The following is a 15,984-nucleotide window of genomic DNA, read 5'->3' on the forward strand; positions in this document are numbered from 1 at the left end:
TAACACGGTTAATGGCAACATTGATCATTGTCAGTCGGGACACGAGATCAAATTATAAAATATTGTTAAAAAGTTTTGTGAAACCAATAAGATAAATATATAAGTGCAACAGTCAATCCTTTTTTAAATACCTAGTGTAATAAATTATGAAAAGGTTATGTTTAGGTGTCCTGTTTATTCACGACGGTAGATGGCGCTGCTGTTATTGTCTGGATCACGGTCTTAGAAGATATCTTCTAAGACCGTGGTCTGGATTATAGAAATATAATCAGCTATTTTGTGATAATACACCGGCTCTACGGTATCATATATATAAAATTATAAAACCATTAACGGCAAATGGCAATACGGCATTAACATAAAATAAAAAAATCAGTAAATCATTATTCATAAAAAATTGAATATGGAAAAATGTATAAAATTAGTTTAAAATGTTTATTGATTAATAATACATGGTTATGTTAAATAATAAAATTCTTAAATTTTTCATTTGTACCGTAGATGGAATTGGACTACCTATGATCATTTTTTGATTTTGCAGCCATCACGATGAATGGGAACTTCTATCGGCTAGGAGTTAATGTTGGTGTAACACATAGAAGACTGAAGTCAACAATCTATGCACTCTCTTCAGGTAAATATCCTACAGTTGTTTATCTATTTTAATTTTTAATTTATTACATATATATTTAATTGTTTATTTTTTGTTGAATGGATATCATGAAGATATCATTGTACATTTGTACCTACCTTGTACAAAATATTTATTTAGGTATTTTTTTATTATTCAAAATGTTAAAATATTAAACATAAATTAACATTTTACTATTGATTACAATATAATATACAATTGTGTATTTAATCAATGATTTTACTTTACAGTAAAACCTCAATAATCCGGCCTAATTGAGGCTCTAGATTGTCTGAATTAAAGAAAGTCCGGATCAAATAAAATAACCAAAAATCGTAAATTATAAATTTAAGAAAATTGTATCATATATTAAGTATAATATTACACAATATATTATAATTCAATACAGTGTTAGACTTTAAAAATCGCTATAAAGTACATACATATAACTAATAGTTATTACTTACATATTTTGTTTTATTTTTATTTATAATGATATTAGAAAGAAAAATATAATTACATATTAAGGCACACTTACTGCTGTCCAGATTAAGCAAAGTTCGAATTAAGAAAGTTTTATTGTATTTAATTTTTAAGATTTTAAAGAGGACTATTTTATACAATTCAAAATATATTATTTTTGGTCCATGGATAATTTTACTAGGTCAGAAGATTTCTTACATTTTTGCCTTCCTATAATTAACAGTTGTGAAATGAGAATATTTATTTTGCGCTTGCATAAAGTTTCAGTTAAATTTTAAATTTAATGTACTTATTTGTAAAATATGTTCAATAAATTTATATCTAAAATTTATGATTGGTTTTAGGTCTTGGAAAATGTGGTGTAGCTGTTATCAGAGTATCTGGTCCTTGTGCATCTGACGCTATATTAAACATGACCCATTTAAAATATTTACCAAAATCTAGAAAAGCTTGTTTGAACAAAATTATTGACCCAACTACTAAAGAACAATTAGACAACGGATTATTACTTTGGTTTCCAGGTAATGGAAACATTATTTCAATAATTTTACCTATTTAAATTTGTGATGTTTTAGGCCCTAGAAGTTTCACAGGCGAAGATTGCTGTGAATTTCAAGTACATGGTGGTAGGGCTGTTGTCACTTCAATTCTACATGGTTTATCAAAACTACCAAATTTTCGACCGGCTGAACCTGGTAAGATAGTAATGACAACGTTTGCATTTACTAGTAAATGAAATAAAATTGTAAAATACTTCTTTTCAATGAAAGTTATTTTATCTCATTTATGTATTTTATATCACATAGTTTTTAATTATATTTTATTATTATTTATAGGAGAATTCACCAAACGTTCTTTTTATAATAACAAGATGGATTTAACTGAAGTAGAAGGTTTAGCCGATCTTATAGAAGCTGACACTGAGTTTCAAAGAAAGCAAGCACTGATGCAATTAGAAGGTGCCTTGAGACAACTTTATAGTTCTTGGAGACAACATATTTTAGAAGCATGTTATTTATACGTATGTTTTTAGCATTATTGTAATTTATCAAAGTTTCTACAATTTTAGAATTTAGCTTATGTCGAAGCTTATATAGATTTCAGTGAAACCGATAATATTGAAGACTTGGTATTGGAAAATGTTAAAGAAAATCTAGAAAAACTTGCTAAAGAAATTGAAGTAAATTTCAAAAATTGTAATAAATTAATAAGCCAACTGTACAAATAATTTTACATATTAAATTTATAGATGCACTTAATGGACAACAGATCGGGTGAACTTTTACGTGATGGAGTCAAAGTGGCAATAATCGGAGCACCAAATACAGGAAAGAGTAGTCTTTTGAATTCTTTATGTATGTATATTTACTATATTTGCTAATTAAATTATCTTATATGATAAAAAAAAGTGTATTCATATAGGTAGCAGGGAAGCAGCTATCGTAACAGATTTACCTGGTACAACTAGAGATCCAATTCAGGTGCCCTTAGATGTGTCTGGTTACTCTGTACTTTTGATTGACACTGCAGGAATTCGTTCCCAAACCGTAAATTTGATTGAAGACTTGGGAATAAAGAAATCTAAAGTTCAGGCCCAAAGTGCTGATATGGTAATTCTAATGGCTGATGTTCAATATCTCTTAGATGTAGATAACATAGATTTGTGGCTTCAAAATTATGTAAAAAATTTGAAAGTGCAGTATGATAATTGTTTAGTATATGTGAATAAAATTGACACTGTGTCAGATGACCAAGTGGTTCGACTTAAAAAATTATCACAAAATTCTAATTGGACCGTGTGTTTTGGTTCATGCAAAGTTAATGACGGTTTATCAGATATGATGAGAACATTTAAAAGTCGTTTACAACAATTGTAAGTACTTAGTGATTTAATTATATACGTTTCATTATAGTTTATTATTTTAATTTTGCTAAGATGCGGAAATCCCAATTTTGAACATCCTCGTTGTACTCAAGCAAGACACAGATATTGTCTCTTAAAAGCATTGAATAGTGTTCAGATGTATCTTGATATTTCAAAGTCTGATGAAAACATTGACGTTGCTGCACAGCATTTACGTAAAGCAACATTACATGTAGGGAAAATTACAGGACATGTGTCAACTGAAGAAGTGCTCAATGTAATATTTTCCAAATTTTGTATTGGTAAATAATGTGATCATAATTGATTAATGTATCAATGTACCTCTTGTATTATAGTTTTAATTTAGTACTATTTCTCTTAAATGTGTATTAATATATGTTTTTTATTATTATTTACATAAAATTGTACTTTTTGATACAAAAATAATAGTTAGTAATTAATAACCTTGTTATAAAGTATAAGGTAGAGCAATCCTATAATCTATTGATACAATTATTGCAACTCGATCTTCTCATTATTGTCCTTGCAAAGTTGCAAAAATACTAAATTGAAATATAATATAAATTTTGTGACTAAGATCTATTAATTGCTTTGTATACATTATGTAGGATTTTGGATTGTGTCCCCCATTTGTTGTTCGCTAACAATTATATGATGTTAGTGATTTTGGAAGTATTTGATTTCAATGTAGAAATGTGTTTGTTCCAGTTCTCATTTTTGTTGAAGATCATCCCTAGAATTTTGATATCCTTGACTATGGGTATAATTATATTGTCTAGTATTATTTCTGGTTTTAATACTTTTTTAGTTTTTTGATTAAAATAAAAATTATACAAACTATACATTTTGATTTGTTGGGAGCTAAATTAAAACCGTTAGTCTTGCTCCAATTTCAATTGGTCTCGCTCAATTTTTGTTCTAAAGTAAATATACCTATTATGAAATTTAAAATGACAATATTTTGGAGGGCAAACAAAGTTTTTTTAAAAAAATTAAAATTTTGAAAATTTAAAGGTTATTAAAAAATTTTGAATTGTTTGTTATTACTAAACTATATAATGAACATTATATTAGGAATAATGGAAAAAAGTAAAAACTCATTGTCTGGCTTTCCAAAATATTGTTATCCAATTAACCAGCATTTTCAGGGATATTGTAAGAACGACCCATGATGCATAAGTACTTAATACCTATTTATAATTAAATACCTAGAATTTAGATACACTATAATATTATTAATATTGCTATTTATTATTTAAATTATGAGTGCTATTTAGTTTAGAGAACTGAAAATAAAAAATAATAAAATGTTCACAAAGTATTTGTATTTTTTGATGTATATTTGCAGATTTTCACTGGGGGGTTGTGGGGTAACCGCCAGAATTGTCCATTACTGGGAAAAAGTAATCAAATGATAAATGGCTTGGATGATTTCATAAAGGCTTGTGGGAATCGATAGTGATACCTACTTCGTGACGTGTGAGAAAAATATGAATAAACTATATCACAAGAAGATTAAGTACTATCCCACCGCCCAATAGACATGACTTATAGAATAAGCGACGCTGGCACGCTGCAATTGTTTTTGGACATTGCGTTACAGGGGGGGGGATAAAGCGAGTTAATAATGGGAATTTTTTTATTACTTAATGTTATTGGATTGGTGCTGACTTTGGGGTGCAAGTAATTGTAATATTTAATATAATATTAAACGAAAAATAAACATTTAAATAAAAATATATAATAATTAAATTCGGCGGCCAATGATAATGTTACTTGTTGCTTATTCCAAGTCGAACTGATATAGTATTTTTCTTCCATGATATATTAATATAAACCAGTTTTTTTTGTCTGGTATATTTATACATATTATATATTCTGTGGGTATGATAGTTTGACTCATGAAGAACTCTACACGGATAAAAAGAACCGTGATTAATAAACTTATTTAAAATAAAATAAAATATATATATTTTAATATAATATCTTTTTTAATGTATTATATATATTTTAATAAATATATTGATAAATATCCGTGATTATAAATCTCTAATCTTCATCTCTAGCCTTCATGCACGATGAATTCATGATTCATGGTTTGTTTCGACTTGTTATCGACTTTACGGTCGACCGGACGTCAGTCTATGATAACACATGATAATGATAATTGATAAAAAAATTTCTTTTTCTATTGAATTTGTATTTTTGGCTATTATGTCCATTCATTTTTCAGCGATTAAACTATAATATATTATTATTAAATATATTGAATTATATCATTGGATATCCCAATAACCGGTGAGTTTAAGTGATACATGATTTTTCAATAGGTAATATTTTATTATTTTAACATTTTTTATTAAGTAATGGATTCGGACACTGAAAATCGGATCGAAGAAAATGGTGATGCTCCCAAACACAATTTAATCGGAAAATGCGTTATGAAAACTATAACTCATCCCCTAGATTATGCTAGATTTTTGGTTCAGGTAAGTTATAATAAAATATTCATTTTTGTGGTTGTGTAATTATTAACACTTAAATTTTTTAATAAACCATTAATAATTAATTGTAAAATATACACTAATTCTATTGCTTAACATTCACTAGTTGTATGAAGTAAAAATTTTTTATGTACATTGTATAGATCTAGTTGGTACCTATAATATATCCCTAATGTCACATAACACCCTAATAATTTCTTCAAATCAATATATATATCTAACTATCTAAGTGTAGTTTTTTAACACATATTTATTAGAAACGTGTGCCATTAAATTATAATTTTATATTTAGATTGCTTTTGAAAAAAAACAGTATTTAAATTTTAATAGTTATTTTTGAATGTGCTGTGATTAAAGAGACTATTTTTCAAAAAATATCTAGTTGCAAAACTAAACTAGTAGTTAAATTGTGGGTGTTGTGAAGATAAGAAATGAAGATACAAAAATGTTTGGATCAATTGCTATTTATATGGATATAAAGAATTTTCCTTTATAAAGGATATAAGTATCCTTAAAAATATTGGAAAAATTGCTGTCATATCAAATCAAGAGAACTATTATGTAAAGTGTAAATAAATCAAAATTGGCTTGTTAAAGTTGTAAATGCTTATTGGAATAATGATAAAATCTATGAAATTATGGCCTAACTCACTTTAATAGAAATGTATTTTTTAAAACTAAATTTTGTTTATGAAACGGAATACATTTTTAAGATTTATGAATTTAAAAATATGAAAATATAAAATCCATGATAATTGATGATAGATACCTGAGCGGTGCCAGTGCCTCAGGCGTAAATTTGTAGGGGGTGACAAAAAATTTGATTAGTTAATAGAGAGGCGTGAATATTTTTAATTTTACTTCGGACGCCTAATAACGGCACGGCTCAGATGAGTAGCGTTTTCTATTTTCACTAAAATAAATTATTATTTTTATATAACCTCTAAGTTATAAGATACTGTTATTGTTTATGTTGTAATAATTGTTTATTTAATTATTATTTTTCTACATATACCATCATTATAAAAAAATAATGCCGGGCATTTTATATAAATAAATTAAACAATATTTTTATGACTTCCTATTTGTAAAATTTCAATTCAATAATAATACACATTGATGTAGATGATAATAGTTGTAATTACAACTCATTGTCATACCTATGAAACCAAAATTGCTAAATTACATACAGTAGAACCCCTCGGCTGGTCCACCACTCCAGTTGATGCGACCATAGTATTATCGATATGAATAATTTAAAAATACATTTAGATTTTCCAATTTATAGTAGATATATAAAATTAATTGCTAGTTTAATATTTCCCTTATTAGGGTTTTGTATATTCTGATAATCCGACCTTTTTCACGTTCCGACCATACCCCCATTCCCAAAGGTGACGGATTAGAGGTTCTACTGTAATAGCGAATGTAGAATAGCTAAAGAATATTATTTAAAAATTATTATTATAATACGTATATAGTTTTACAATGATATGTATTATAAGCATCAGTCATCCAAATTTAAAAATTAAAATTAAAATATTATTTATAGATGGGTTTTAGTTATACATGATAGACTCTGCCTTTCAAGTGTTTTACAATATTTCTTTTGTTATATTGTTTTTTGTATTTCTAAAATTGTTAAAGCTATATTTTTATATATATTTTTCTTTTAGGTATTGTCAGAGGTATATATTGTTCTACTTTCATTTCTTTCATTTCATTTATTAGTTAGTTTTTGTTTGAACCCTTTTTTATGTACATTTTCAGTGTTTCGGTAGCAACACAATCCATGTAAATGATTAAAATCTTGATTTCAACCTATAAAATTTACAAAAAACCTATTAAAGATACTTAATATATTTTAAATACATTATAATCACCTGCAATAGAATTATTAATCTTTGGAAAATCTATTGTGTCAACAATTTTACATATCCAAAAGAAATGTTAAACTGTACCATCTTTCCAACTTCCCAAGCCAAGAATCTTCAAAGTAATTCAATAGTGATAAAAAAATGCTGTGTTCTATTTAATAATTGCTTTCACATGTGCTTGAAACTTGTCATCATTTCAGATATTGGTACATAAGTTCTGGTTAGAATCGTAATTGAATGCAAAATTCTGTATCAATTAGATTTTCATGTATTATGAGTATTGATTAGGCACGGATCCAGAATATATTTATTGATAGGTGTTGGGGAGGCAAATACCATGTGCATATTGTATTTTATCGGCTACCAAAAACATCCTAGAATTTGCTCCCTCTTGAAACCGCGCCAGGTATTGATTGTATTTTTTGTCACACATTGCATAAGTAAAAATTTAAGTACGAGAAATTATAATAGGAAAATTTAACATAATACACTGTCTATATTATGCTCGTATCTTGTCCACCTATTTAATATTAAATCTCGTCCATCTAGATTCTGGGCCGCAGGTTGGGCACTACTGATCTAGAATATAAAAATAATTAAACCTAACTATTATTTTATAAAAGTCATAATATTTTTTGAAATATATAAAATTATTTTCTTTAGCATATATTTTAACAAAATTTTGAATTCTTATAAATGTTATTATTTTTAATTTCTTAATCCAATTTTAATTTTAGAATTAATTTATTTAGTTAATATATTAGTTGTTATTTAACTTTTTAAACGTATTTATTATTATTATTTTTACAGATTGGTCATGAACCAATGGCACCATATCGTCACAGAAGTATTTTTGGTGAAGAACGATTGTTCCTTCCTAATTTAGTAATTTATGGTAATAAATTTATACATTTAAATATTTATATAATTGCCCATTATAATAAAATAGGAAATATAACTTTAGTTTATCAACTCAATTATAATCCTTATACTTTAATCAATACAAAATTAAGTTTTTGTTCAATATATTACTTAAAATTATAACCATATCCTTAGATACTATAGCTAAAATTCCCTGATTTCAGTATGATATATATCAGAACTCCCTCCTGTAGGGCCCTCAAATGTGAGGAAAAAAGGTTCATTAAAATTCTAGTTGTAAGTTTGTAATAATATTATTAACCTACTTTATAATCTCTGAAAACAACTTATAAGATGAGTTGAAATTTAAGTCTTGTAATTATAATTTATTATATACATAGATATATAATTTCCCATTGAACAACAGTTAATGTTCATATGATGATGGTTAATTTTATACTTTTCTCAGTTATATATACCCATAAAAGAAATGCAATTTGTTTAAGTGTGATAAATAATCATTTTTATTGAAACAGTTTGTTTGAAATATATTGCAATTAAATAAATAACTAAGAGTAAATTAATAAGTAAATTAATATTAGTATCATATTATATTATATAAATTATTTTTTCAACTGAATTTTTTTTTCTAAATATTTTCCACTAGCAATAACACAACTATTGATCTTTTAATTTCTCATTCTCATGCAGATGGTATATTATATTATTAGATAATATGTAGTTTACATACTGAACAGATACCTACATTTATGTTTTAGACTTTTAGTTATTTAAACATTATAATGTTTGAGTTTTATCCACTAACCTGTATTATTTGAACTTAATGAAAAAAATCATTCTATTTCATCATTTTTTTAAAACAATTATCATTTTCAGCTAAATACATTTATTCAGTAGATGGATTTAAAGGAATGTATATTGGATTAGGTCCTAAGATCATGGGAATTTGTATTGAACATTTTTCATCATACCTAATGTCTGATTATATTCAAATTGACAAAAATCAAAATATAAATAATAAAGATTCAGATTTAGAAGTGTAAGTAAAATTATTATTTTTAGTATCAATTATAAATAAATTTGAATACTTCTTTTTGATGATAAAATAATAAATTTTATCTCTAATATTATGCACTTAAATCTTGGCTGCATTTATCATAATCTTATCTTCGAGTATAATTAATCTATTAATTTGTTATTATACTTCTTTTTGATGATAAAATAATAAATTTTATCTCTAATATTATGCACTTAAATCTTGGCTGCATTTATCATAATTTTATCTTTGAATATAATTAATCTATTAATTTGTTATTTATTTGTATGTACATTTATAATTCATTATAAATATTATGTTTATAATATTTATTAAATCAACTCAACATAGATGGAAAAAATGTGCAATTAAAACATCTAAAGAAATGATATGTACAGCAACAAGTATCATTTTGAGTCATCCCTTACACATTGTTTCTATGAGAATGATGGCCCAATTTGTTGGTTATGAACATCGTTACACGTTAGTTAATATAAAAATATATTATTTTTTTTTTATTCTTCCTTCTTATTAAGTATATTAATGAAATAAATGTGTTTTTTTTCATTTCAGCTTAGTGTTACAATCGATTTTACTTATAAACCGTGAAGAAGGAGTTAAAGGATTATTTGCTGGTATCATTCCACGTCTATTTGCTGGTTTGGGAACTGTAATTCTTGTTAATGTAGCAAAACAAGCATTTTCACGTTATTTATTCGATCCTTCACCTATGACTTTGAATATTGCTGATTTTGCTGCTTCGGTAAAATTAATATTTATGTTTTAATTTTAATTTTAGTTAGTCAGTGTTTAAATTGGTAAACATTAAAACGGGGTTATTAACATAGATGTGACTAGAGGGGCTTGGGTGGGCTTCAGCCCCCTCAGAATTTTTGGGTAAATGTATCTGCATATAAACATATTATTAGTATTAACTTTATTTTTTCCTACAATATAACAAAATGTAATGTTTCATATAAACAAATAATCATTCAAATCAATTGTAAACACCAATAGAAACAATAAGTAATAATCAAATTTAAGGAAATTTATTATAAAATGTTTTTAGGAATTTAGCCCTCCCCCCCCTCCCACTAACTTAAAGGACTAGTTATGACTATAGATATAAAAGTGTAAACAAGTGTGTGTACCTAAATATTTAAAAATGTTATCAAGTAGGATAAGAAGGAATTAGAAGGGGTATGCATATTTATTTATTTTAGAAGAAGAATAATTGCGCTCCCATGTCAAGTCAAGCATTGGTTAGAAGGGAAATACTAAATGACAAATTGTAATAAAGTATCATTTTATATTGTGAAATTGATAAACTTAATATCAATATTTTTACAGTAAATAATGTAATTGAGAATGATATAGTGTAGTTGCATGTTAAAGAACCATACCAAAAGTATAATTAAGATGCATACATTTTCAAAAATTAAATAGAAAAGAAACTAGATTTTATACTTAACTAGAATTAAATTTTTTAGCATAGCTCTTCATTGAGTAATGATCACTTAAATAAATGTATGTTTTAAATTTGAGTTAAATATTTATTACCTATAAACAATAATTCTAAGTGTAGAATGTTTGTCAGTCTCCATTTATATACAATTTAATTAATTAATTAAAATCTTTCTTTATTGTTTAAAAATATAATTTTGTCTAAATTTGAAATTCTAAATTACTATAGAAAATAATCACTGTAGAATACTTCAGTTTCTCAGTTAATTTTTTTTTTTATTATTATTATTTTATTTATTGATTTATTTATTTACAGAAATGCCTGCTTGGGCCACGGATCTATATCCGTGGCTTGGGCAAAGAGTACAGTAAATACATATATCATTGGTTAGGGTTAACATTAAGTTTAAATATAAAATTAGTGAACAAACAACAATTTTTTTAACTTATAACTATCATCAAAGAAAAATTCAAAGTGAGATAGATGTTAGTTACTATAATGTAAAATTCTATTAATGGAACTATAAATAACAAAATTATACTTTCCAATATAGACAATCTATATCCTCATTCAATCAAATTTCTATCAGTAACCATCCTCAGTTGTAGGTTTAAAATGTTACTGCATTAAAAATAATGGAAAAAAACAATAAAAAATTAACTATATATTCAATGAATTCATTTTTCTGTTCTGAACCTAGATATGAATACGGTAAAAACTAAACTATGAATTTGAAATTTTGGTTTTAAATAATAACATTTACTTAATATTTGTATGTGTTGACAATAAATTAATTTTAATTAAAACATTATATTTACTTTTATTTCAGTATTTAGCTAATGCTGCTACTTATTCATTTAATGTTGTAACTGCTTGTACAGCAATCAACAACTGTGGGTATGTGGATAATTTGTTGTTGTTTTTTTTTTAATATAAAATTATGGAAATATTTTATTTAACAGGTTAGCTGCTGGCATGCCTCCTGATATGCCTGTATTCGGAAATTGGTTGGAATGTATGAAATACCTGTACAGAACTGATCAGTTGAACCGTGGATCATCAACTTGGTTCAGACGTGTTCCACTAACAAATTCAAAACTTCTAAAATTGCTCTAATTTAGGTGCCTAGTCATTCTATGTTGATTGTTATTTATATGTACAAAATAAAAATAAGTTAATTTTTTAGTAAATATTTTTATTAGAACTGGAAACATAAATAGTATTGTATCAACATATTTTAAATTGCATTTTTTATTATTACTATTATTATAATAATTTTAACATTTAAAGCTGTTTTTAATTATATTTCAAGATGTATGTAGCTTAAAAAAAGACTTAATGGAATTAAAAACTAATTGGTACCAAATTTTTTAAATATATTGCTTGAGATTAGGAGTGTTCATAGTTATTATCAACTCTTATACAGCTAACTTCATACTTGGTTTTTTTTTTGTCTCACCAAAAATTGATTATTTTTTTAATATACAGAATTGCTATTGGTTACAGAAATTAAACCTTTACAAGGTGATTCTTTATCAAGCAACACTCAAATCAAAATCTGTTTCCCAATTGGTGTTTCATGAAACCTAAGGGTTCCGTTAGATGGTGCCAAGGGTTTTGTGAGAAATTTGAAAAATATAAATTAATTAATAATATTTTTGATTTGAATTATGATTCTAACATAGAATAGCTCCAATTATATGGTGGTTCCACAAAAGATTCAAGCTCCTGCAAAGGTTCTACGAGTAAAAGAAGTTGGCAAACACTGGTCTAGATAATGAAGTTAAACCAGTGGTAGTCATAGCATCGGCCAGTAGTCGGCATAACAGAAAAGTCCTTTTTTAAAGTAAAAAACTTGAAAATTATTATAATGAAAATTTAATTTTTTTTAAAAATAAGGTACATTAAATTTGGAATGTACCAATTTAACGCCATAATATATCTTCTTTCACATTTTTACTATTGTTTTAGTAATTGTATATTAAATAATACAATGAATGTAAATATTTACTAATTTAAAAATGATTATTTTTTTCAGCAAATTAAGACGTAATATCTCATCCAATAAAATAAATAAAATCCAATACTTAAATATTAGTATGAAAATACTGCTCATATTTTGTATAATATATTATACACATGTATAGTTTAAATTAATTTACAATGAAAAAAATCAAAAATCATATTTTTTTATATTGGAAAGCCAAAATTTAAAACACATACTATAATAAAATGTACATATTTACAAAAATAATGACGTTAACTAGAATTTGTACCGTATAAATAGTACAATTTTATTTACATTTTTTCAAAAATTTCATGAAATCCACAAGAAGTACAAGTGCGTTCATAATTATCTTCTTCTTCATTGTATATCTCTGTATCATATTCATGTTGATGAGAAGCTTTTGTGACTTTAGTATACAAACTACTCCTAGTTGACATTCTTAATTCTGAAAAATAAATAATTTTAGTAGGATGTATCAAAAAATTATGATACATTCATACTGCCATACCTTTGACTTTTTTTTTGAATGTTTTTAACTTTGAGGCCTTTTGCTTTTCTTGTCTTAGTTCAATTTGTCGTTCCACTTCTTCTTCAGAACCCCAAACTTCTAATGCTCTTTTTTCTACCTATAAGCATGACATATTATTCACATGTTACTATACCAACATTATTTCTACCCACTTGAAGTAAAAGATATAATTTCATTTCACCCCATCTTGAATTGTGTGGATTTTTGCCCAGAATAAACCTAAGCGGAGGTGAGCGCAAATCAATGTCACAATCTTTTAATAAGTATTCTTTTTTAGCTTCAGTCTTGGTAATTAAATCATATTTTTCTTTTCCGAACTTATCCCTGTTTAAAACAAAATTATAATTCATATTTTATATTACAGATAAATTGGAAATTTACTAAAACTATAAAATGTAATTAACTTTTAAATTTTATAATAGAGCTTCTAATATAATGGATCCTATACATTTTTTTATTTTTGTGTGTCATTTTCAGGGATTATTATTTAAGAGTTTCACTAAACCAATAGTTTTCAACCATTTTAACAATTTTCCACAAAATGTTTACAGCATACCAATTCATATATACTATGTAAAACATTATATATATATTAAACATGCGAGATGTGACACACTTCAAAGATGCAACTGATTGAAAACCATTGCACTAAACTTTAATCTATTATATTAATTAAAAACCTAAATTTATATTTTATTATTACATACTTGCATCTATCACAGACAGGATGATCAAAATTTGTCATCAAGTAAGAAATACCAAATTCATGATTACATTCAAGACATAAAGGCTGTTCAGTTTTTGATAATATTGGATTTGGTGTTGATGCTAGTATTATCTAAATTAAATTAAATAAACCATATAAATATTAATTAATAAGAATGTATTCATGTTTATCTAAATAATAACTACTAAAATATATGCACTTTTTCACCATATGACTTACTGGGAATTTTCAGGTTTAGTATGTGACTTATTGAGAAAAAATAGAATTCATTAAGGTAAAAAATAAATAATTCATGTTTGAAATTGAACTAACCAAATTATTAAAAATGTCATACTGAATAATAAAATATATATTGTTAAATTTCAAAACAAATTTATTTTAAATCTTCCAAAAGATGTATGGAGCAGTTATTAAATTTTTTTATTGAGCAGTACCAACAATCAACTAGATAGGTAATTTTTTTTATTAATGTCTTGATTTTTAATATTGACTATAACATTAAATTGTTTATATATTAGCTTCATTTAAAGGATTTACACCATTTTTTGAATGACTAATAGTTAGATTATTATAGATAATATGTTTCAGACAGTGGTGTGATTTTCATTCATCAGGCGCTATAGTAGTCTTCAGCAATATTTTTTAAGAGATAACTAGAATGATTATATTTTTATCTCAGTTACTTATAAAATTAATCAATCATGGTAGTCCCAGTAGGTCAAAAACTAAAAAAATTCTAAAAGACTTATCAAATATAAGCATTATCTACCTTAATTCTATAATTAGGTTGTAAACATGTACAATGACTCAATATGTATTATATATTAAAACATAAGAATTAGGTAATTATGTAAATAAGTATAATATACAGGTACATTTACTTATTAGATTTAGTTATTTTGTAATGATACTTTTTTAGTAAAATTATTTTAAATGGTTAAAAATGTCGATAAATTTCAAGTTATGATCTAACAAATTATTCATTTAAGAACCATCGTTTATCATACCGGCTTATTCTTATCTGATAGATCATCCTCGTTAAGCAAAAACCCAGCTTCAGTGTCTACATATAATTGACCAGCAACTGTGATTTGATGACTTTTATCTTTCTTTGATAATATGGGTCTTTAACAAAAATGTTAGTTTTTAAAATATGGTGTATGTAACAACTATTAATACATATTATTGCTTAAGTATATATTTTATTACTCTTATTTTTTTAAATAAATCTAATACTTTTGATAAGGTTGTACAGTTGATCTAGCTTTCGATTTTTCTTGTCTTATTAACAATGCTTTTTTTCTATTTTCTTCTATACGTTTTCTCTGATCTTCTGTAAGTTCCATTTTAAATGAGAATTCCACTATGAAATATTATAATTTGTGTACAATGATAACTGCCAATCAACCGTTTGAGCTAATAAAAACAATAACACTGGTAATATTAAAAAATATAAATAATTAAAAGTATAATACCTACTTAAAACATTTTTGATTATTATTTATTAATGATTGAGATTTGCGATTGCATAAAACATATTATGTTAATTTACAATTTTTACAATATCTCATTAAAAGTTATATTTATATTATTTTTGAAATACCAATACAATAAAAATGAAAATACCTTACAAATAATGAAAAAAGTAAGGACTTTAATAATATGTATCTATATATAATAATTACACCCTATACTCTATAATTCTGTGCTTCTATAGGTATCTAGTATTAAGTTTGTAGTAATTACTACCATAGACAAGAATACTAATAAGTAATAACTAATTTGTAACTACTGAGTACTGACTATTAAGTATTAATGTACATTGTACTAGCGTCTTGACAGTTGTAAGTTGACTCTTGAACATAATGCTAATCTAACTTCTAATCATAGAAAATTCAATTGTTTGTCGTTATCAGTAGGACCAGTCAGTGGGTTGAAATAACTTACTGGGCTAACT

The 15,984-nt window shown here is 25.5% G+C and overlaps 3 protein-coding genes across 6 annotated transcripts; 2 read left to right on the forward strand and 1 right to left on the reverse strand.

Moving 5' to 3' along the window:
- Positions 1–308: 308 nt before the first annotated feature.
- LOC132917999 (tRNA modification GTPase GTPBP3, mitochondrial) lies at positions 309–3,575 on the forward strand. Its single transcript, XM_060979038.1, has 9 exons — positions 309–413; positions 502–634; positions 1,459–1,635; positions 1,690–1,809; positions 1,951–2,120; positions 2,184–2,294; positions 2,364–2,469; positions 2,537–2,987; positions 3,051–3,575. The coding sequence occupies exons 2-9, from the start codon at positions 550–552 to the stop codon at positions 3,286–3,288; spliced, it is 1,458 nt and encodes a 485-aa protein (XP_060835021.1). The 5' UTR covers positions 309–413; positions 502–549; the 3' UTR covers positions 3,289–3,575.
- Positions 3,576–5,141: 1,566 nt separating this feature from the next.
- LOC132918530 (mitochondrial carrier homolog 1-like) lies at positions 5,142–12,052 on the forward strand. The gene is made up of 8 exons (XM_060979795.1): positions 5,142–5,297; positions 5,364–5,488; positions 8,191–8,275; positions 9,139–9,301; positions 9,650–9,781; positions 9,872–10,061; positions 11,593–11,660; positions 11,726–12,052. The coding sequence occupies exons 2-8, from the start codon at positions 5,366–5,368 to the stop codon at positions 11,877–11,879; spliced, it is 915 nt and encodes a 304-aa protein (XP_060835778.1). The 5' UTR covers positions 5,142–5,297; positions 5,364–5,365; the 3' UTR covers positions 11,880–12,052.
- Positions 12,053–12,932: 880 nt separating this feature from the next.
- Positions 12,933–15,925, reverse strand: LOC132918531 (DNA repair protein complementing XP-A cells homolog). Of its 4 annotated transcripts, none has more exons than XM_060979798.1 (7): positions 15,831–15,925; positions 15,264–15,443; positions 15,035–15,152; positions 14,008–14,138; positions 13,453–13,624; positions 13,280–13,397; positions 12,933–13,216 (listed from the first exon to the last, which is right to left on the reverse strand). In XM_060979798.1, exons 2-7 carry the CDS (start codon positions 15,371–15,373, stop codon positions 13,062–13,064), a joined length of 804 nt encoding a protein of 267 aa, XP_060835781.1. In that variant the 5' UTR covers positions 15,374–15,443; positions 15,831–15,925; the 3' UTR covers positions 12,933–13,061. The 4 variants fall into 4 exon arrangements, with proteins under 4 accessions (XP_060835781.1, XP_060835779.1, XP_060835780.1 ...); XM_060979796.1 differs by having other exon boundaries at positions 15,654–15,921; XM_060979797.1 differs by lacking the exon at positions 15,831–15,925 and adding an exon at positions 15,507–15,647.
- Between the last annotated feature and the right edge of the window lie 59 nt (positions 15,926–15,984).

This window comes from Rhopalosiphum padi, chromosome 1 (genome assembly GCF_020882245.1).
Source record: "Rhopalosiphum padi isolate XX-2018 chromosome 1, ASM2088224v1, whole genome shotgun sequence".
In the NCBI taxonomy this organism is placed as follows: domain Eukaryota; kingdom Metazoa; phylum Arthropoda; class Insecta; order Hemiptera; family Aphididae; genus Rhopalosiphum; species Rhopalosiphum padi.